The sequence below is a fragment of the Erpetoichthys calabaricus genome, chromosome 3, assembly GCF_900747795.2.
Source record: "Erpetoichthys calabaricus chromosome 3, fErpCal1.3, whole genome shotgun sequence".
NCBI classification, from domain to species: domain Eukaryota; kingdom Metazoa; phylum Chordata; class Cladistia; order Polypteriformes; family Polypteridae; genus Erpetoichthys; species Erpetoichthys calabaricus.
In genome coordinates this window covers 303760058-303783122 of record NC_041396.2, presented here as the reverse complement: position 1 = coordinate 303783122, position 23065 = coordinate 303760058, and the positions used below count along the sequence as shown (strand labels likewise).

At 40.5% G+C, this 23065-nt stretch overlaps 1 protein-coding gene across 1 annotated transcript in view; it reads left to right on the top strand.

Annotated features, from left to right (window-relative positions):
- Positions 1 to 23065, top strand: part of LOC114649165 (sodium channel protein type 8 subunit alpha-like) — a 442931-nt gene that overhangs the window by 383560 nt on the left and 36306 nt on the right. Inside the window, exons 22-25 of the mRNA XM_051925019.1 lie at positions 6453 to 6737; positions 7501 to 7554; positions 7949 to 8086; positions 17899 to 18003. Of these exons, the coding sequence (XP_051780979.1) occupies positions 6453 to 6737; positions 7501 to 7554; positions 7949 to 8086; positions 17899 to 18003 (582 nt within the window). The remainder of the gene's footprint in view (positions 1 to 6452; positions 6738 to 7500; positions 7555 to 7948; positions 8087 to 17898; positions 18004 to 23065) is intronic.

Here is a 23065-nt window from a genome sequence, read left to right as displayed (position 1 = left end):
GCGCCCGTCGCTCTGCCACAGATGTCAAACTGTCCAGCTCCGTGCCTACAATAGAGCCTGCCTTCCTCACCAGTTTGTCCAGGCGTGAGGCGTCCCTCTTCTTAATGCTGCCTCCCCAGCACACCACCGCGTAGAAGAGGGCGCTCGCCACAACCGTCTGATAGAACATCTGCAGTATCTTATTGCAGATGTTGAAGGACGCCAGCCTTCTAAGGAAGTATAGTCGGCCTAACCTGCACGTCTTTGAACTTGTGGAAGGAAAACCAACAAAGGTGACGTGCGAATAGACAACACTTTACACAGAATTCAAACCACAGACCACTACAGCAGATCTGTGGGGCAGTACCACCATACCACCCTAGTTGCAGTCATTTTTTCTTAATTTAAATTTTTTTTATCATTGCATTTATACCTTAGGTGAATGGAAAACAGTAGATATATGAAAATTACAGAAAACTATAATAAATAGGAAAAACGTTTCCCAAGTCAAATACGCCAATATTACCTTAAGCTTTCTTAGACAGCATGGGTCTGCTATTGTTTTTCTGAAGAGTTTTTAGCAAATTTCAAATAAAAGAATGTAAATTATTATTATAGACAATCCCACTCCTGAAGTTTTGTGGCTAGAATTAAATCAGTCTCATTTTACTGTTTGCACATTTAATATCCGTCTGCAGAAAGTGATTTGTTGCATCCAAGCCCCTTTATTGGGTATTTCGTCTTTCCTTTCAAAGAGAGAATATGGCTTTATCTAATCAACCTGCTATAAAAAGTGCATGTCTAGCTCTTTGCTCGAGACTTGTTGGTCAGCCTGCATATTCACTAATGCTAAGAAACGTACTGTCTGCTAATTCACTCTTCATTTTTTGGTTCGGGCATTTGAATGCTTTACCAAAGCAATAAGTTATTAAATACAGTGGAATTCAAGGAAGAAGGCTACAGACTGGTATGTTTTGCTCTTTCCGCTACATGTTCCTGATATGGGTGAGTTTACTTGTTTTTAGAGCTTTAAAAAGTTGTTTTTTCAACCAAAACCTTATATGGCCTGGATTTCTGTAAAAGTCGACTTCTAATAAATTCATGTCATTAGGCTGAACCTTATTTAATTTCCAAAGTGATGCATGTTAGAATAATGCTCGTAAATGAACAAATAACATTCTATTAAATTCACTAGCTGTTAAGAAGTACAGTATATCTTATGTCCCTGTAACTCCACTTAATTTTGTATGCATTATTTTACTACAGAATACTATGAAGATATTAATGTCTTTTTTAACTGAAAAATGAAACAAAATTGTCACAAACATATCATTCCATTTACAGTACAAGAGTCCTAACAATTTCACTTTAAATTTGTTAATTGCAAGGGAGAATCCTTAACATCTACCCAAAGAATGTTTTACTCACTTTCCAGACCATTTATAAGCCATTAATTGTTCTAGAACGGGGGTGCCCACACTGTTTTCGGCTTGTGAGCTACTTTTAAAATGACCAGGTCGAAAAGATCTACCTACATTAAAAATTATATATATATATATATACATACTGAGTATACTTTATACATAAAATATATGTTGTCGTACCTTGCATAACTGAATAACCCTTATGGCACAATAACAATTCAATTCATTCATGGTCACTACAGTATTTGGATTTAATAATCTTCATGTGGGAAAAGGCTGACTGGCATAAATAAGTAGAGACGAGGCCGAGTCAAGGAGGCAGCACATTTCCTCATGTTTGGGTACTTTTCCTCTGTCAGTAAGTTCCAAAACTGTCCCCAGACTTCAGCTGAATGTCATCCTGTAGTGTCAGAATCTCATCCTCCACTGTAGAGGAGTTTTAGGTGAAACAGTGTTGCACTTTTTGATGCGGGTGAATCCCCCTCAACATCTTCCCTAAATGGATAGCACTTAAATGTAGCGATTGGCTCAAGTAAAGCTGAGTCTTGAAACCGTCTGTCAAAGTCTGACAAGCAATTTTCAATCTGCCCTGTGTAGCGTATGCTGTCAAGTTGCACACACGCCTTCCATTGCGTCTCCAGCTCTGACATGAGGTTTTGGATGTTCCCCAAATCAAGGCACTGCAGCTTTGAGGACAGATGTTGCATTTTTCGTTTGAAAGCAGTAACTGAGCTAATCATATTGACCATGGAGTTCTCTTTTCCTTGCAGCTGTAAATTAAGCTCATTCAACATGTTGGTCAGATCGGAAAAACAAATGCTATGTCTAGCGGCCATTGATCGTTATTAAGTTGCTTGTATTCTGCATTTTTAATGACAAGAAGAAACTCCTTTTTCTCCGGCCAGGGGTCTCGAAATCTCAGCAGGAATTTCTCCCTAGCCATCTGTCTCAACAAAGGCCTCTTTTATCATCTCTCCATCTTGGAAGGACTTCTTATGCTTAATGTTCGAGTGACTCACCCGGAACGACGCTTCGGTGTGTCTGCCTTTGCTTTTGAATTCAGCCGAGTGAAAAATGATACAACTGTCCGATTAACTGCGATTTTAGTTCCGTCTCCTTTCTCTTTCTCAGGTCGCATTTTGGAAGGAAGTCAGTTTCGTAGTTTTTATAAACAGTTTGAAAGTGCCTTTCCACATTTTCCTTCTTTGGAATAGCAATGATAGAGTGACAGATCAGACAAAACACTTTGATTGTGACATTGTGAAAGAGAAAAATCCTCTTCCAATTCTACATCCAGACCATAACCTCCCACGAACACATTTTTTTTTAAATCCCTTCTTTAGTTGATATAAATTGGAAGGGTATCCATCAATAAGGGCGCGCACAAAAAGGCGAGCTTCAAAAGGGTGACGTCAATTGGGCGCAGCTAATAAAGGCAAACGCAACAAAATTATTACAGAAAATTTATTAGATAAAGGCAATGATTGAACGTATAAAAAGGTGAAAGCAAGAATATTAAAACATCCAATTAATTAATGCATGAACTTCTAACGAACTATTTCTAAAGCTCTCTATATTTCGTTGTTTTCAAAATTACAGAAAATTAGATTAAGGCAATGACATTTTTGGTATGACAGTGAGACGAACATTTTCCAATCCTATATTCAGTGCATTTCCAGATGTGTTTCCCGTTGATAGTTTTCTCCTTTCTGAATGTATAGCCTTCGACTACGAGTAGATCTGCACCTTTTTTGCTCTTCACATATTCCAGAGCCATTTCAACTAAATTATCTACGAACACCTTTATTTGCCGTGCTCAATTGAGGTCACCTTTTTGAAGCGCTCCTTTATTTACGCGCGCATTTATTCGGCGCTCAGTTGAGGTCGCCCTTTTGAAGATCGCTTTTATTTATGTGCGCTTTTATTCACCACGCCCAATTGAGGTCGCCCTTTTGAAGGTCGCCTTTTTGTGCGTGCCCTTATTGAATAGAACCAATTGGAAGACTAACTAGATCACTTAGATAGCCGGAGTTTTGCAGTAGCTCGCGCGTTTGATCGTGCGTGCAGGATGACCAGTGTGTTAGAAGAAAAGAGATCTCAGACTGGCTGCCCTGTACGAGGGGGGACCCAAAAATAACCGGAAATATTTTTAAAACGTATTTAATTTAATTTTCTGTACAAACTACAATTAGTCTCCTTCAAAGTACTCTCCATTGGCGGAAATACACTTATCTAACCATTTGTTCCATTGTTCGAAACATTTTTTAAATTCGTCTGAAGTAATGCCCATTAATGCTCTGGTCGTTTCTTGTTTTACCTCTTCGACGTCAGCAAAACGCCTTTTTTCATCCGAAAAGAAATCACACGGAGCTAAATCCGGTGAGTAGGGTGGGTGATTCAGGGTTGTCATACCGTTTCTTGCCAAAAATTGGCGAATACTGAGAGCAGTGTGAGATGGAGCGTTGTCATGATGAAAGAACCAATCGCCCGACTCCCACAAATCAGGCTGTTTCCTTCTCACGCTGTTGCGCAACCTACTTTTACAAAAAAATTCACTGAACACAAGCACAACCTTCCAGACTGATGGCACTTGGCAGACTGACTTGTGAGGAGTGTAACTAGATCGCCCTAGCGGCCCAACCACGTACTACAAGTACCAACCTAACAACAACAAAATTCCGGTTATTTTTGGGTCCTCCCTCGTATGTCAATCAAGTGGCAAATGCCATAGGGAGGATATATGATAGACTAACATTTCAAAAAAAACTTTTTTGAATGCAACGCGATCTACCTGCACTACCTTTCCAATCTACCGGTCGATCGCAATCGCCTTATTGGGCACCCCTGTTCTAGAAGATGTTAAAATACACTCGTTTTCATAAATAAATGAGAAATGAACCCATGCAGGACTGCTGAGCTTGAGAGATTATTGGCAACACAGCCTTATAGCTTGTTCACTTTAACATTTGATTCCCCTCAAGCTAGACAGACTGTGGTATGCAGATCATTGCAAATGCTTCAAAACAGACATTTTCTCATTGACTTTATTAAGTAATGTGATAAACAATCAACGTAGAATTCCAATGTGGGCACAAGTTTCCCAAGTGCTCCATATGCATGCTGGCACACTCCTGCATGCCCTGGTAATTATGTGACCCTACATGATCAGGATCTACACCTAAGGTTCCCAACGGGGGCGGTACTGCCCACTGGTGGGCACTGAAGAAATCTAAGGGGGCATTTCTGGTCCAAGACAAGTTAAGGGGACGTTGAGGACCAGCCGCCGCCACCTTGGGCAATACTCGCAAGAACGCACGGAAAAGTTTGATTAACACTAAAATTCTTCGAACGCATGTTTCAACCAGTCATTCTAAATGTCTGTTAAGAAAGACCCGTCCGTATTAATATACCTAAATAGTAGGTATTGGTACATTAAATTTACAATTTTGCACAAGTCATACATTCTCAGATCATGCAAGTCCTTACAAGATTAACGCACGTGCAGAGGACTGAATCTATGCATATTTTGACAGGCTCATTGAACATTACAATAAATACGTGAGAAGTTTTTTATCAATACCAGATTGTTTCAGAATTCCTTCAGAACAAGAGTAAACCTGAAATTACAGTGCGGTACCTACAGATCACATTCAAAGGAAAACTTACGTGGACCTACTTATTAAAAACTAGGGGACTTCGCTCACCAACCCCTCTGCCTGCGCTACACGCCAGCCACTTCACATCTCTGCCACTCACGTATGTAGATTTCACTTTCACCAAACAACAAATCTTTTAATTCTCAAGGGTCGGCCTCTTCATTGGGAAGAAACACTACTTCTCCCTGATGGCAACACAAATTAGACGATCTACAAGTCTCCCATCACCATATTTAGCCGAAAGAGGATTTAGCATGGTCAACAATCTATTAACAAAGAAAAGAAACCGATTGTCAATAGTGGAATGCGGCGATTTAAGATTACTGATGACAAAAATGGCACCAAACATCGAAAAATTAGTGTCATCACACCAAGCTCAGCCCTCTCACTATTAATATTATATTCATGTACAGTGCATCCGGAAAGTATTCCCAGCGCATCACTTTTTCCACATTTTGTTACGTTACAGCCTTATTCCAAAATGGATTAAATTCATTTTTTCCTCAGAATTCTACACACATCACCCCATAATGACAACGTGAAAAAAGTTTACTTGAGGTTTTTGCAAATTTATTAAAAATAAAAAAACTGAGAAAGCCCATGTACATAAGTATTCACAGCCGATGCACCTTTGGCAGCAATTCCAGCCTCAAGTCTTTTTGAATATGATGCCACAAGCTTGGCACACCTATCCTTGGCCAGTTTCACCCATTCCTCTTTGCAGCACCTCTCAAGCTCCATCAGGTTGGATGGGAAGCGTCGGTAAGAGTGATGCGCTGTGAATACTTTCTGGATGCACTGTATATTGTTTTAATCATACTTTGAGCAATACACCAATATTGTTAATATCTTATAATAAAAATAATTTTCAAAATCTGTCCTTGTTTTTCAATATATAAGTATAGTATAGTTCACCCAAGGGGGGTGCGATCAAATCACCCTTTGAAAAAGTGGGCTCTGACCCAGAAAAGGTTGGGAACTTATGATCTACACCTTCAGAAAAAGTCGTCATGTGGCTGGCATTTGACTGTCCTTAAGTTGTTCTTTTGCCACCTGAACTGAAGTTTCACAAATTCAAAGCAGTTTCTGAAAAGGGCCACGCTGAATATTCATTCATGAGCACGTTCAGCTTTTCGTGTCGCCTTAAATTTATTTGTCTTTTGTCTTCATCTCCCCTCACAAAATACTTATGCCAGCTGTTTATTTGAATTAGTGAAATGAGCTCCTATGACAGGTATGTAAGAGTGGTTACCAATTTATACCACATATGCTGCAATCAAAACATACAAGATGTAGCCTTTAGCCAATTCCCAAAATGTATTCCTCGTGAGACATGCCTTTGATTATTGTGTATTATATTTTTTTACTACTGCTTTTCCCCTTTCTGCCTTAGGTTGTAGTCAATGCCTTAGTGGGAGCCATTCCTTCCATTATGAATGTACTTCTGGTCTGCCTTATCTTCTGGCTGATTTTCAGTATTATGGGAGTCAACCTGTTTGCGGGCAAATATGGTTACTGCTTCAATGAGACAGAAGAAGCATATTTTGATTCTAGTATCGTAAACAACAAATCGGAGTGTGAAGACTTAATCGAACAGAACTACACAAATGTGCGATGGAAAAGTGTGAAAATCAACTTTGATAATGTGGGTGCAGGATACCTGGCTCTACTCCAAGTGGTAAGCATATGATTGATGAGATTGGTTTTATAGGAACTCCCATCAGCAGTGCAGAAGTCTGAAGACAACTCCTAGGCTCAGCTTTTCACCAGGCAGTTCACCATAGGACAAACTCTTTAGGGCCTCAGTGTTCTGAAATTCGGAATCTAAGGCCCTAATTTCAGAGTAAAGAGTGTGTGGAACTATTAGTCTCGGGCATAGTTGTTGGTCTTATTTTATTGGGCAATTTGTAATGCAGATTAGACATTTGGCCTGGTCCATCGGGCAGTACGGTGGCACAGTGGGTAGCGCTGCTGCCTCGCAGTAAGGAGAACTGGGGTTCACTTCCCAGGTCCTCCCTGCGTGGAGTTTGCATGTTTTCCCCGTGTCTGCGTGGGTTTCCTCCCACAGTCCAAAGACATGCAGGTTAGGTGCATTGGCGATCCTACATTGTCCCTAGTGTGTGCTTGGTGTGTGTGTGTGTGTGCCCTGCCCGGGGTTTGTTCCTGCCTTGCGCCCTGTGCTGGCTGGGATTGGCTCCAGTGGACCCCCATGACCCTGTAGTTAGGATATTACATGTTGGACAATGAATGACTGACTGACTGGCCTGGTCCATCAACAATACTTGATGAGAGGGAAGATCATCCAAATATGACAGTCAAGAAAAAGCTATATGAGTGCAAAAACAATAAATCAATATTATGGAGAACATATATAAATATAACATGGAGCTGGATCAGCTAATACCTATTGGCTATTGATAACTTGCTTAACCTTTCAACAGGCTACCTTTAAAGGCTGGATGGACATCATGTATGCTGCAGTGGATTCAAGAAGGGTATGCCTCAGCTTCATTCTTGTATTTTTAGTAAATAAATGTTTGAAATATTTAATCCAAAGTCTTATCGATTAAACTAGACGTGAGGTTTTAAACTCTAAAGTGCAAGAATTAAGCACTTGAGATGCATATTGTGCATTTTAAATGTACTGTAAAGTGTTTAAGAGTATCAGTAGCTTTCCTAGCAGCTTATTTTGTTCATCTTAACGTATTGGCTTCATTTATACTTTTCTTTTTTCGTCTTCAAGACATATCTTTTTAAAGCATGGGGAACATTTTGTTTGTTTTTATGTATCATTTTGAAAAACCTGTGTAGAAAGTTTCAATCCAGTCAAGATAATTTGATGTTCTGTGTAAATACAAATTTTAGTTGTACATTTGGTTTGGTCTACAGGTGGAAGAACAACCCATATATGAAGACAATATCTACATGTACATCTACTTTGTCATCTTCATCATCTTTGGATCCTTCTTCACTCTAAATCTTTTCATTGGTGTAATCATTGACAATTTCAACCAGCAGAAGAAAAAGATAAGTCTGCTCTCCCTCTGTTAATGACTTTTAGCTTAATGCTACATAATGTTCTAATCTTTCTTTAGTTCTTTCAGTTAATGGTGCAGTATAAATGATTAATCGATTGAAACAGCAACAAGCTTCATCCCTGTAATACTTACGGCTGAAAATGTGAAAGCAAAAGCATCTGACTGTGGGAAGCAAGGGGTACAAAGCTGGAAATGCAGAATGCTGTCCATCACAGGACACACAGTAATTCACCATGAAGCAATACAGTTTGGAGGCACGATGGCACAGTGGTACCGCTGCTGCCTCGCAGTTAGGAGACCTGGGTTCGCTTCCCGGGTCCTCCCTGCATGGAGTTTGCATGTTCTCCCCGTGTCTGCGTGGGTTTCCTCCCACAGTCCAAAGACATGCAGGTTAGGTGCTTTGGTGATCCTAAATTGTCCGTAGTGTGTACTTGGTGTGTGTGTGCCCTGCGGTGGGCTGCTGCCCTGCCTGGGGATTTGTTCCTGCCTTGTGCCTTGTGCAGCCAGCAGACCCCCGTGACCCAGTGTTAGGATATAGCGGGTTGGAAAATGACTGACTGACTGACAATACAGTGCTGGTATTTCATAATTACCAGGTCAGTAATTAAAAAATGTGCATAGCTTTAGACACGGTGAGCAAGCCAGAATTTTAATTCCGTCTCCTGGAGCAAGAAAGCAAAAGTGCCAATCTTTATCCAACCATACAGGCTCAAATGCATTTTGATTTCTGTAATACAGATGAAACAATGCCTACTTTGAAACAGTTTGGAACATTTTGTCAATTAACTGTAGTAATTATCTTTATTATGGGTTAGGCAACTTTTAATTGGTTGTGTTTAATTCCAAAGGGGGGGGGGGGGGTGATAAGTTTTAGTACAGTTTCTTTTCCTATAAATAGTGTACATTTTCTGAATCCGGACTAAATTCCTGCCTGCACACACTGCGACTGTCATGAAAATGAGAGCTTATAAATTGGATGGATAGAAAATTTACAGTAGTAATCCAGCAGCTCTGTGTACGACTTTATAATTCTACCTTCTTCTCTATTTCTCTGATCACTCCTACCACTTTCTTTTATGTGGACTCATTCCCTGGACACTTTTTACTAAAGTTACTGTCTGTTATTCCTGCATTTTTATCACTCTTTAATTAATTTATTTATTTATTTTGTATCAGTATGCTGCTGCTGGAGTATGTGAATTTCCCCTTGGGACTAATAAAGTTTCTATCTATCTATCTATCTATCTATCTATCTATCTATCTATCTATCTATCTATCTATCTATCTATCTATCTATCTATCTATTATATAGTGCCTTTCACTCATATCTATCTATCTATCTATCTATCTATCTATCTATCTATCTATCTATCTATCTATCTATCTATCTATCTATCTATCTATTATATAGTGCCTTTCACTCCTATCTATTTTTCTGTCTATCTATCATATAGTGCCTTTCACATCTATCTATCTATCTATCTATCTATCTATCTATCTATCTATCTATCTATCTATCTATCTATCTATCTATCTATCTATTATATAGTGCCTTTCACTCCTATCTATCTATCTATCTATCTATCTATCTATCTATCTATCTATCTATCTATCATATAGTGCCTTTCACGTCTATCTATCTATCTATCTATCTATCTATCTATCTATCTATCTATCTATCTATCTATCTATCTATCTATCTATCTATCTATCTATCTAACAGCAGTCTGTGCAGATTTTACTTGTACTATTAAATCTGTCCATGCCAGATGTCAGATTTGGATATTTTTTGTTTTGTTTTCGATGTATGAGTGTGTCATGTCCTGACATTTTCTGCCCCACTTAATCCAGAGCAGGATCGTGGGGTGTGGAATCATTTAATCTTGCTAAATCTTTTGTATCTTGCTGTTAGATTCAGAGTTTAGATTTAAGTTTCTCTGAATGCTTCATACGTCTGGTCTGGTCAAAATTTACTATTGTGCAATGAAAACTCAGGCTTAGAGAATGTCAATAAGTTGTATTGGACTAATTCTATAGCATAAGAGTATTTTGATGCGAATAGGTCATTTAACCCAGCCTTGCTCATCAATCTCTATGTATGTAACGTTTGTGAAATACCATTCAGGTCACCATACTGCTACTATGAACCACACTACTTTGTTATTTATTCCCTGTAATTATGGATCTTTGTGTGATGAAAAATATTTAACATTTCAAAATTTACCCTTAACAAGTTTACATCTGTTCCCCCTGTTCTTACTGAAGAACACATTTTAAAGTAACAGCTGGAATCCACTGCACCAGTTAACGTCATAATTTTTTTTCTTTTGTTAAAGCTTAAAATTTCAACTCTTTAAACCTTTCTTCATAACTAAGACAACAACAACATTTATTTCTATAGCACATTTTCATACAAATAATGTAGCTCAAAGTGCTTTACATAATGAAGAAAAGAAAAAAGACAAAGTAAGAATTAAAATCAGAGAGCACTAATTAACATAGAATAAGAGTAAGGTCCGATGGTCAGGGAGGACAGAAAAAGCAAAAAAAACTCCAGACGGCTGGAGGGGTTCCAAGCCACGAGACCACCCAGCCCCGTCTAGGCATTCTACCTAACATAAATGATCAGTCCTCATTGTATTTATGGTTCTTATGGAAGGACTTGATGATGAAGGTCACATGGACTTCATAGTCCTAGCATTTGTCTAGTTGCTCTTTTCTAAAACTGTTACCACTTAGAAACCAAGACTCCATACAGTATTGCAGAGGAGGCCTCACTAGTGCTTTCAGTAACTTAAAACTAACTTGTCTCGTTTTGTACTTGGAGCATTGTTCTACGTAACCTAACATCAGATTAGCCGTCCTTACTGCTTCTGCACACCATGGCTCCAAAGTCTTATGAGGTGATCTACCTTGAGACTGTGTGTCTATCTCTTAAAAACGTTATGTTTAAGAAGTTTGAATTCCAGTTATTCACAGGCCCCCAACAACTAACAACATCACATTATTTTTTTTTATTTTATTGATTTTATTGTAATCATTCCATACAAACAGATCAATTTTTACAAAAATAGGATTGAAAACAAATCCACCCCCACCCCTGAGAAATAGAGCATGGCCAACAGAGTAAAACTTAAAACTAGTAAAAATAAATAAATCAATGAGATTAATAAGTGGATAAAGATAAATGGAGAAGAAAAAGAAATGGGGAGAAAATCTGCTTCCTCATGCTTTAAAAGCTTATTCTAAAATGTTATTAATTAGATCCTGCCAAGTTTTTAAAAAGTTCTACACAGATCCTCTAAACGAGAATCTGATTTTTTCCAATTTCAAATAATATATAACATCAGTTACCACACTGACTTAGAATAGCAGAGTTAGGAATCCTAAGTCTACGTGCCAATAGTGTAGTGAAGGCAATGACAGTTTGTTTGTCCTTCTCCACTTTAAGCCCCTCCGTGAGCCCACCACACACAGCTGTTAGTGGATTAGTAGTGACTGTGACCCCAAGGCTGTCTGACAGGCATTTAAAGATCTTGGTCCAAAATGATGTTAATTTGGCGCAGGCCCAAAACATGTGGCCCAGTGAGGCTGGAACTTGATTGCAGCGTTCGCAGGTTGGATCTTGCCCTGGAAAAATTTTGGACAGTTTTAAGCGAGACAGATGTGCTCAATATATATTTTTGAGTTGAATAATTGTATGTTTTGCACATATGGAGCTCAAGTGAATTCTCTGCATTGCTACCTTCCACTCCTTTTCTGATATGTTGAGTGAGAGATCCTTTTCCCAATGTGCTCTTGGATCTGTGAAACGGAGGGACTGTAAAAATATTTTTATATATTGCAGAAATGCTGTTTGAGTTCTCGAGACTGATCAATATTTTTTCCAGCATAGAGGGAGGTGGAAGGTGAGGAAAATCGGGCAGGTTCTGTTTAACAAAGTTTCTAATTTGAAGACAGTGAAAGAAGTGTGTTGCTGGAAAGTTCAATTTGGAATGTAATTGTTCGTAGGATGCAAAGCTGTTGTCTATGTACAGATCTCTAAGTGATTTAATCCCAAATGTTTTCCAGATAGTGGGCGACACGGTGGCACAGAGGGTAGCGCTGCTGCCTCGCAGTTGGGAGACCTTTGGACCCGGGTTCGCTGCCCGGGCCTTCCCTGCGTGGAGTTTGCATGTTCTCCCCGTGTCTGCGTGGGTTTCCTCCCACAGTCCAAAGACATGCTGGTTAGGTGGATTGGCGATTCTAAATTGGCCCTAGTGTGTGCTTGCTGTGTTTGTGTGTATCCTGTGGTGGGTTGGCACCCTGCCCGAGATTGGTTCCTGCCTTGTGCCCTGTCTTGGCTGGGATTGGCTCAAGCAGACCCCCGTGACCCTGTGTTCGGATTCAGCGGGTTGGAAAATGGATGGATGGATGGATGTTTTCCAGATATTAAAAACTGCATATGTTTGCGAGGGTTCAAAAAGGTGGTACTCGTACAGAGGTGCCACAGATAAAAGATTCTCTGTCTTAAAATGCTTTCTACATTGGTTCCATATTCTGAGTGAGTGAAGTACAATTGGGTTATTAGTGTATTGGCGATAACTTGCATTTATTGGGGTACAAAGCAGGGAATATAGAGAAGTACTGCAGGATTTCACTTCTATTGCGGACCAGGCCTGTGTACATTCATCTGTTTGTGTCCATGTCCAGGTTTTTATAGTTTGTATGTTTGCTGCCCAGTAATAAAACTGAGTTAGGTAGAGCCATGCCACCTTCTGCCATTGGTCTCTGTAAGGTCGCCCTTTAGAAACGTGGATGTTTTAAATTCCAAATAAATGAGGTTATGGTTGAATCTGCTTAAAAAATGATTTATTGATGTATATTGGAACAACAGCACATTAGCTGATGCCATTTTTTACATCACTTGAGTTGGATTCTGCTGCAGTCTTTGAAAGCTATTGAGCATCCATATGTCTTTATTGCCTCTGTTTTGAAATACGTAAGATTGTACTGTTAAAAAGAGTGGATTTAATGTCATTTACTAACACATGCGATTGCCTTCTATTGCCACTGTTACATTTGTGCATCAAAAATGTTTAACTGTTTTTTAAAATAACTAAAAAATGTCAAATGTACTAGCTTTCAAAAACGTTAGCTAGGTCCCCGAGTGCACCTCAATGTTACACCAGGCATACATTTTTTAACTTGTTTAACATCCCGGTTCCAAAGAAAACCTCCATTGCAGGGTTTAATGACTACAGGCCAGTCGCCCTGACATCTGTGGTCATGAAATCCTTTGAAAGACTGGTGTTGACCTACCTGAAGGACATTACAGACCCCCTGCTTGACCCCCTACAGTTTGCTTACCGAGCAAACAGGTCAGTGGATGATGCAATCAACATGGGACTGCACTACATCCTGCAACATCTCGACTCTCCAGGGACATATGCTAGGATCCTGTTTGTGGACTTCAGCTCGGCGTTCAACACTATCATTCCAGAAGTCCTCCACACCAAACTCACTTGGCTCACTGTACCAGCTCCCATCTCCCAGTGGATCAAAAACTTCCTGACAGATAGGAAGCAGCAAGTGAGACTGGGAAAAATCACATCCAGCACACAAACAGTCAGCACTGGCGCCCCCCAGGGATGTGTCCTCTCTCCTCTGCTCTTCTCCCTCTTCACAAATGACTGCACCTCAAGAGACCCGTCTGTTAAAATCCTGAAGTTCGCAGATGATATGACAGTCATTGGCCTCATCAAGGACAGTGACGAGTCTGTATACAGACGAGAGGTCGAACAGCTGGCCCTCTGGTGCGGTCAAAACAACCTGGAGCTGAACAAGCTTAAAACTGTGGAGATGACAGTGGACTTCAGGAGGAGCCCCCCAGTGCTGCCCCCTCTCACACTACTCAACAGCATTGTGTCTGCTGTGGAATACTTCAGGTTTCTGGGATCCACAATTTCCCAGGACCTAAAGTGGGAACTAAACATAAACACAATTGTTAAAAAGGCCCAGCAGAGGTTGTACTTCCTGCGCCAGCTCAGGAAGTTCAACCTGCCTCAGGAGCTGCTCATCCAATTTTACTCTGCAGTAATCCAGTCTGTTCTCTGTTCATCTATCACAGTCTGGTTTGGCTCAGCCACAAAACAGGACAGGAACAGACTTCAACGGACAGTCAGGATTGCAGAAAAAATCATTGGTGTTGATCTGCCCTCCATTCAGGACTTATACAGATCTCGAGTCAGGAAACGGGCAGAAAACATCAATGCAGACCCATCACACCCTGGTTACAACCTTTTTCAACTTCTTCCCTCTGGTAGGCGCTACAGAGCACTGTACGCCAAAACTACCAGACATGTGAACAGTTTCTTTCCTCAGGCCATCACTCTCATGAACACTTAAGTCAATCTCACAGCATCAGGGACAATACCAGGTAAAACCGGAGTCCAATTCCTTGTATGTGTACATATACTTGGCCAATAAAGCTGATTCGGATTCTGATTCTGATCTTTCCTAGCTCAGTATTGATCCATTGCAGGTTTCTCTTAAACATTTAATCTCTACGTTTCTGGGTGAACTTTTTCTGCTTTATATGCAATATACTTTGACTTACTCCACTGCTCCTAGATTGTCTCCACACTTTAAACTCAGCTGTTTTTTGCTCAAAATTTGCCTTAATAAAACCTAATTTAACAGTTTTTGGTTTTTGTATCCATGGACTCTTCACTACCTCTGTTGCATCTGTGGATTCCAGTTCTAGTGCTCTACTATTAATAGGGCGTCCCCAGTTAACATATGGGGTAACTAAAGTCCTTCATGACTACAATATCCCTCTGTACACCTGATTTTTGTTATATTAATACATAGATGCATATTGTCACCATTATCTGTATGTCACACTCCCAGTATGATTTGCTGGTTTTTCCAAATCCACATATACTATTTAAATCAGAGTTTTATTTAAATGTTCTCTTCTGTAAAGAGATGTCCTTCCACCTTTTCAGTTTCATCTGTATCCATTTATTTTATACTCGTATACATCTCTAGGACTTAGACAAGATTCAGCTGCTGCTATAACATTCAATTCATCCATGGCTATGTATACGTCCAATTCATTTGTTTTTATGTTTAATACTTTAAACGTTAAAGCAAGCAATTTTAATGTATTACTGGTTTTATTTTGGACAATTGCCTGTAGGACAGTAATTTCAAACATATCTTTTATTTTGTTCCTTATATTACTATTCATTCCCATTTGTGAACTTTGTGGCAGATGGCCGAGACCCATGCCCGGCCGGGACGCCCCTTCGACACTAGATCCTGGTTAGCAGCTATGGGATCCACACTATGTCTCCCAGAACATTTGGTGGCAGCCCCCCTGGGTTGCATCGGGGCCACTATTATGGAACACCAGAGCTCATCCCTATTGGGCTCCGTGGCCACTGACAGGGGGAGCTGCAAGGCTTGCTGAGCCCGTGTGGGTGGTAACGCAGCCACACCCGGACGCGCAGCCTAATTTAGGTTAATTGCCACCTGAAGCACTTCCAGGGTGGGCTGTAAAGGGAGCCTGCGGCCACCACTCAGGGCGCCAGTGTCAGGAGGAGGAGGACAAAGCTGCCTGGGAGGAGTGGAGGAAGAATGTGTTGGTGTTTTCATTTGGTGTGTTTTGGGACTGTGCTGTAGCTGAGGGAAGCGGGGAAGACGTGATCCCCCAGAGGAAGAAAAATAAAATCTGCGGCAACCAAGCGCTTCTGCCACACTGCCGTAGTCAGCAGGATACTTGTCCATCCTCGTGACACCCGTGGTCTAATCACCCCTATTCATGGATAAGTTCCTCACTACAGGCCACACAATGGGGCAATGATGGACATCAGGGGGTTGTATTTGGAAGTCATGCACAGCAGAAAAAAAATTATGAGAGGCCTTTCACACAGTTAAATCGATATTTACTTATTTAATACAGTTAGAAAAACCTTGTGACTCTTAAGAGTCTAAGATGTTAAATTGTTATTAAAAGATTTTCTCCATCAGTCCTCCCCTTTTTGTTCTCTTAGAAGAACTAAAGCAACTTTATACTGAATATTCATAAAATTCACTGTCTTCATCAGCACAGAAAGCCAAGGGGATGTCTTAATATCTTCTTCTTTATTGTCCTCATTGGACAACATTCTGATGTTCTAATTTGCTTGTTTGTATTGTGCTGCTTCTTCTTCTACTACTTTCAGCTGCTCCCATTAGGGGTTGCCACAGCGGATCATCTTCTTCCATATCTTTCTGTCCTCTGTATCTTGTTCTGTTACACCCATCACCTGCATGTCCTCTCTCAGCACATCCATAAACCTTTTCTCAGGCCTTCCTCTTTTTCTCTTACCTGGCAGCTCTATCCTTAGCATCCTTCTCCCAATATACCCAACATCTCTCCACTGCACATGTCCAAACCAACACAATCTCACCTCTCTGACTTTGTCTCCCAACCGTCCAACTTGAGCTGACCCTCTAATGTCCTCATTTCTAATCCTGTCCATCCTCGTCACACTCAATGTAAATCTCCAGCTCTGTCTCCTGTTTTCTGGTCAGTGCCACCGTCTCCAACCACATGACACAGCTGGTCTTACTACCATCCTGTGGACCTTCCCTTTCACTCTTGCTGATACCTGTCTGTCACCAATCACTCCTGACACTCTTCTCCACCCACTCCACCCTGCCTGCACTCTCTTCTTCACTTCTCTTCCACAATCCCCATTACTCTGTACTGTTGATCCCAAGTATTTAAACTCAGCCACCTTCACCAACTCTACTCCTTGCATCCTCACCATTCCACTGACCTCCCTCTCATTCACACACTCATGTATTCTGTCTTGGTGTTCCTACTGACCTTCATTCCTCTCCTCTCATATCTCCACCTCTCCAGGGTCTCCTCGACCTGCTCCCTACTATTGCTACAGATCACAATGTCATCAGCAAACATCACAGTCCATGGGGACTCCTGTCTAATCTCATCTGTCAACCTGTCTGTCACCATTGCAAATAAGAAAGGGCTCAGAGCCGATCTCTGATGTAATCCCACTTCCGTCGCTCCTACTGCAGACCTCACCACTGTCACACTTCCCTCGTACATATCCTGTACAACTCTCACGTACTTCTCTGCCCCTCCTGACTTCCTCATACAATACCACAGCTCCTCTCAGTCACCCTGTCATATGCAAAAACGCAATGCAACTCCTTCTGGCCTTCTCTAAACTTCTCCATCAACACCCTCAGAGCAAACATCACATCTGTGGTGCTCTTTCTTGGCATGAAACCACACTGCTGCTCACTAATCATCACCTCACTTCTTAACTGAGCTTCCACTACTCTTTCCCATAACTTTATGCTGTGGCTCATCTATTTTATCCCCCTGTAGTTACTGCAGTCCTGCACATCCCCCTTATCCTTAAATATCGGCACCAGTACACTTCTTCTCCACTCCTCTGACCTTCTTCATTCCTCTCCTTGACACCATACCTACCCATCACCTCCTCGTTGTGTTGTGGTAATTTATATAAAGGTGTTTAGCATGTAGTCTTTGTCTGCTCATCAGATTGTTATGGTGACATGAACCTTAACATTTACTTAATGGGTTTCCTATTATTTTAACAATATGCATTTAGTCAATTGGAAGAAACTTGTGTCAGTCATAAAAACATGAAAATATCTTATTTAAGATGTCATATAGTAACTGAAAATGCTTGAACTTTTAACTAATTATATTGTATTATACTTGTAAATACAGAATTTAAAAAAAGATTATGACCAGTTATTTTGTTTTTACTATACTTTGGAGGTCAAGATATCTTCATGACAGAAGAGCAAAAGAAGTATTACAATGCCATGAAAAAACTGGGTTCTAAGAAGCCCCAGAAGCCTATTCCTCGGCCATTGGTAAGTAAGAGCGTTGAGACCAGTAGAGGGACATTTGTGAAAATAAAAGGATTTACTTTTTAATTAAGTTATTATGCAGGTCCACATCTTAATGCTTTCATGTTCTCTCCAGGTCAGGGTCCTTCCTGTTCTCTCCTGAAAAGACAAAAGAAAGCACTCAGTGGTGTGTGGTTTTCTAATTTTGCAAAGGTTTTAGCTGAATTTCTTACAGCTACAGAGCTCAAAGGCTCTGTGGGTGTGCAGAAGTTGGCAGATACAGTCTGTGCAGGAGTAACATAATGGTGTGACCATTGGAGTTCAGTATAAGGTTAAATGGTCCCAAATAAAAAATGAGTAAGGCGACTCAAACAGTAGGACAACTCAAACTGCCATTAATTTTCAGGCAACTGTGGAATTATTAAAGAAGAATCCATTTCATCAAATTAGACTGAAGGCGTATTTTTAGGTATTGAACAACGGCATTGCTTGCCATCTGTGATTACCTCCTACAGTTAAATTCCGTCTTGATATTTAAAAATAACATAGACAATATGGAGCTTTATTAGTTTACATTGCCAGATTAGAAAATTAGAAATACGGGACACTCTTAAAATCTCTCTCTATATTACTATATACAGTTGTGCTTGAAAGTTTGTGAACCCTTTAGAATTTTCTAGATTTCTGTATAAATATGACCCAAAACATCATCAGATTTTCACTCAAGTCCTAAAAGTAGATAAAGAGAAACCAGTTAAACAAATGAGACAAAAATATTATACTTGCTCATTTATTTATTAAGGAAAATGATTGAATATTACATATTTGTGAGTGGCAAAAGTATGTGAACCTTTGCTTTCAGTATCTGGTGTGACCCCCCTTTGCAGCAATAACTGCAACTAAACGTTTCCGGTAACAGTTGATCAGTCCTGCACACCGGCTTGGAGGAATTTGAGCCCATTCCTCCGTACAGAACAGCTTCAACTCTGGGATGTTGGTGGGTTTCCTCACATGAACTGCTCGCTTCAGGTCCTTCCACAACATTTCGATTGGATTAAGGTCAGGAGTTTGACTTGGCCATTCCTAAACATTCACTTTATTCTTCATCAACCATTCTTTGGTAGAACGACTTGTGTGCTTAGGGTTGTTGTCTTGCTGCATGACCCACATTCTCTTGAGATTCAGTTCATGGACAGATGTCCTGACATTTTCCTTTAGAATTCTCTGATATAATTCAGAATTCATTGTTCCATCAATGAAGGCAAACCGTCCTGGCCCAGATGCAGCAAAACAGGCCTAAACCATGATACCACCACCACCATGTTTCACAGATGGGATAAGGTTCTTAGGCTGGAATGCAGTGTTTTTCTTTCTCCAAACATAACACTTTTCATTTAAACCATAAAGTTCTATTTTGGTCTCATCCATCCACAAAACCTTCTTCCAAAAGTCTTCTGGTTTGTCCACGTGATCTTTAGCAAACTGTAGACGAGCAGCAATGTTTTTTTTTGGAGAGCAGTGGCTTTCTCCTTACAACCCTGCCATGCACACCATTGTTGTTGAGTGTTCTCCTGATGGTGGACTCATGAACATTAGCCAATGTGAGAGAGGCCTTCAGTTGCTTAGAAGTCACCCTGGGGTCCTTTGTGACCTCGCCGACTATTCCACGCCTTGCTCTTGGAGTGATCTTTGTCGGTCAACCACTCCTGGGGAGGGTAACAATGGTCTTGAATTTCCTCCATTTGTACACACTCTGTCTAACTGTGGATTGGTGGAGTCCAAACTCTTTAGAGATGGTTTTGTAACCTTTTCCAGCCTGAGGAGCATCAACAACTCTTTTTGTGAGGTCCTCAGAAATCTCCTTTGTTCGTGCCATGATACACTTCCACAAACATGTGTTGTGACTTTGATAGATCAAAACTCAGGGTGCCCACTCACACCTGATTGTCATCTCATTGATTGAAAACACCGGACTCGAATTTCACCTTCAAACTAACTGCTAATCCTAGAGGTTCACATACTTTTGCCTCTCACAAATATGTAATATTCGATCATTTTCCTCAATAAATTAATGACCAAGTGTAATATGTTTGTCTCATTTGTTTAACTGGTTTCTCTTTATCTAATTTTAGGACTTGAGTGAAAATCTGATGATGTTTTAGGTCATATTTATGCAGAAATATAGAAAATTCTAAAGGGTTCACAAACTTTCAAGCACAACTGTATATAAATGTATACATGCCCCCTTACACACCCAGACCGATATATTATATAAAAGTAGAAACATAAAGCAAGGATTTTAATGGGATATGAGAAAAACAAAAGTAAAATCATTTAAAAATGATTTACTGAAAGTGCAATTACATATACCACAGTTTGCTTCAAAACAGCTTCTGCCTTGTTTGATAAATGTCCATTCGCTGGAATATTCATCATGAAATTTACTGTTACATTTTGACATCTTTGGATGGATGGATGGATGGATTCGTTTTTAAGTTAGAAAAAAAGTGGGCCGTGGCAAGTAGTAACAACACACTTTTCTGACCCTGAATGTGCCAATGCTGATACAGAACTGCACAGCAGCGCGGCTGGAGAGCATAACGGTAAGAATATCGCTGTCCTCAGCCAACCACAGCAACTGAACAAGTTTGTTCCTTTAGGGGGCGATAGCTCTCTAATTGGAATAAGTTCTTTTGTAATTGCGCCGTTTTAAGTAACCGAAAACTATATAGATATGATATTAAAAGGTGATATCCCTCCCAAAGTGATATGGCGGTAAGAAATCACATAAGAGAAAATAACTTAGCTTTCTTTAATGACGATTTACGCAGCATTACAGACAAGAAGCCATAGCAAGATATTACCAAGGTGGAAGCTTGATCTAAACAGTCTGCCATTTTTCGTCGCTGCGCTGGGAGGGTTTTCAGGACGGACGCCCATCCGTCCGTCGACTTTAAAGCATTGGGCCGTTTTCCAAGTCTTTTACACTGTCTTCTCCACGTGCAGGCCTTTACTTTGGTTCCAAACAAGGGAAGGAGAGGATTCCATTTCATCTCTAACATACAAAAATAGTACAATGCCCATTTTCGTAGTTGTACCTTCTCTCTCCAAATGCTTGCCTAGCAGTTCTAAATTCTGAGAGCCCCTGTGTGCTAACTTTGGCCTGGCTTATACATGTGAGTGGATTTATAAAATAATTTTTGTACAGAGCACAGTGACATTAAACTTACATTCTTATTACAACAAGCTGCAAACAGGAAGCAATCACTCGCTTCCTCGTTACATTTGGGTTATTTTCATCAAGAGAACCTGAGAAAAGAAAGTATAATTACTTATAAAGTTAAGTATAAAACTAAGTACCGTAAGAAGGTAGTAAAAATATATTTTTATTACGAAATTTGAAAATGAACTAAATATGGGACATTTGGGTGTCCCTGAAAGGTCAGTACGGGACAGGGGCTGCTGAGGTAAGTGAAGAAGGCCCAAAAGAGACTCTACTCCCTGAGGGTGCTCAGGAAGAACAACATCCCTGAAAAACTGCTGGTGTCCTTTTACCGCTGCACAGCAGAGAGCATCCTGGGCTACTGTCTCTGTGTGTGGTTCTCCAGCTGCACAGTAGCACAGAACAAAGAGCTCCACGGGGTCATTAAGGTCACCCAGAGGATAGTCGGCTGTCCTCTCCCCTCACTAGAAGAACTACATAGTTCCTGTTGTCTCAGGAACGTCAAGAAAATTCTTCAGGACCCATCACACCCAGGGCATGCATTGTTTGAACGCCTGCCTTCAGGCAGACGTTTCAGATTCATAAAGACTAAGACAAATAAACTGAGAAACAGTTTCTATCCTTCAGACATCACCATGCTGAATGCTGCTAAGTGGACCAAGTGCACCTTCATGTTTACAATACAACTCTTAAGTCAACATTGGCTAAGGGACAAGTGCAATATGACACATGTATGAATGGAAAACAGTGTTCGGCTGTTATGGACTATTTTGGTACTTATTTTATTCCCTTTTTTTAAATTTTTTTTATTTTAGTTTTAACTTGACTGATTGTGTTATTATTTTATTTTTGCATTGGAAAATTGCACCTAAATTTCGTTGTACAGTGATCCCTCGCTATATCGCGCTTCGCCTTTCGCGGCTTCACTCCATCGCGGATTTTATATGTAAGCATATTTAAATATATATCGTGGATTTTTTGCTGGTTCGCGGATTTCTGCAGACAATGGGTCTTTTAATTTCTGGTACATGCTTCCTCAGTTGGTTTGCCCAGTTGATTTCATACAAGGGACGCTATTGGCAGATGGCTGAGAAGCTACCCAGCTTACTTTTCTCTCTGTCTTGCGCTGACTTTCTCTGATCCTGACGTAGGGGGATTGAGCAGGGGGGCTGTTCGCATACCTAGACAATACGGACGCTCGTCTAAAAATGCTGAAAGATTATCTTCACGTTGCTATCTTTTGTGCAGTTGCTTCCTGAAATGACATGCTGCACGGTGCTTCGCATACTTAAAAGCTCAAAGGGCACGTATTGATTTTTGACTGAAAAACAAACTCTGTCTCTCTATCTCTCTCTCTGCTCCTGCTCCTGACGGAGGGGGTGTGAGCTGCCGCCTTCAACAGCTTTGTGCCGCGGTGCTTCGCATACTTAAAAGCCAAACAGCGTATTGATTTGTTTGCTTTCCTCTCTCTTTCTGACATTCTGTGCTCCTGACGCGCACTCCTTTGAAGAGGAAAATATGTTTGCATTCTTTTAATTGTGAGACAGAACTGTCATCTCTGTCTTGTCATGGAGCACAGTTTAAACTTTTGAAAAAGAGACAAATGTTTGTTTGCAGTGTTTGAATAACGTTCCTGTCTCTCTACAACCTCCTGTGTTTCTGCGCAAATCTGTGACCCAAGCATGACAATATAAAAATAACCATATAAACATATGGTTTCTACTTCGCGGATTTTCTTATTTCGCGGGTGGCTCTGGAACGCAACCCCCGCGATGGAGGAGGGATTACTGTACAATGTCTCATTGCTACAATGACAATAAAGATGGGCAGCACGGTGGCGCAGTGGGTAGCACTGCTGCCTCA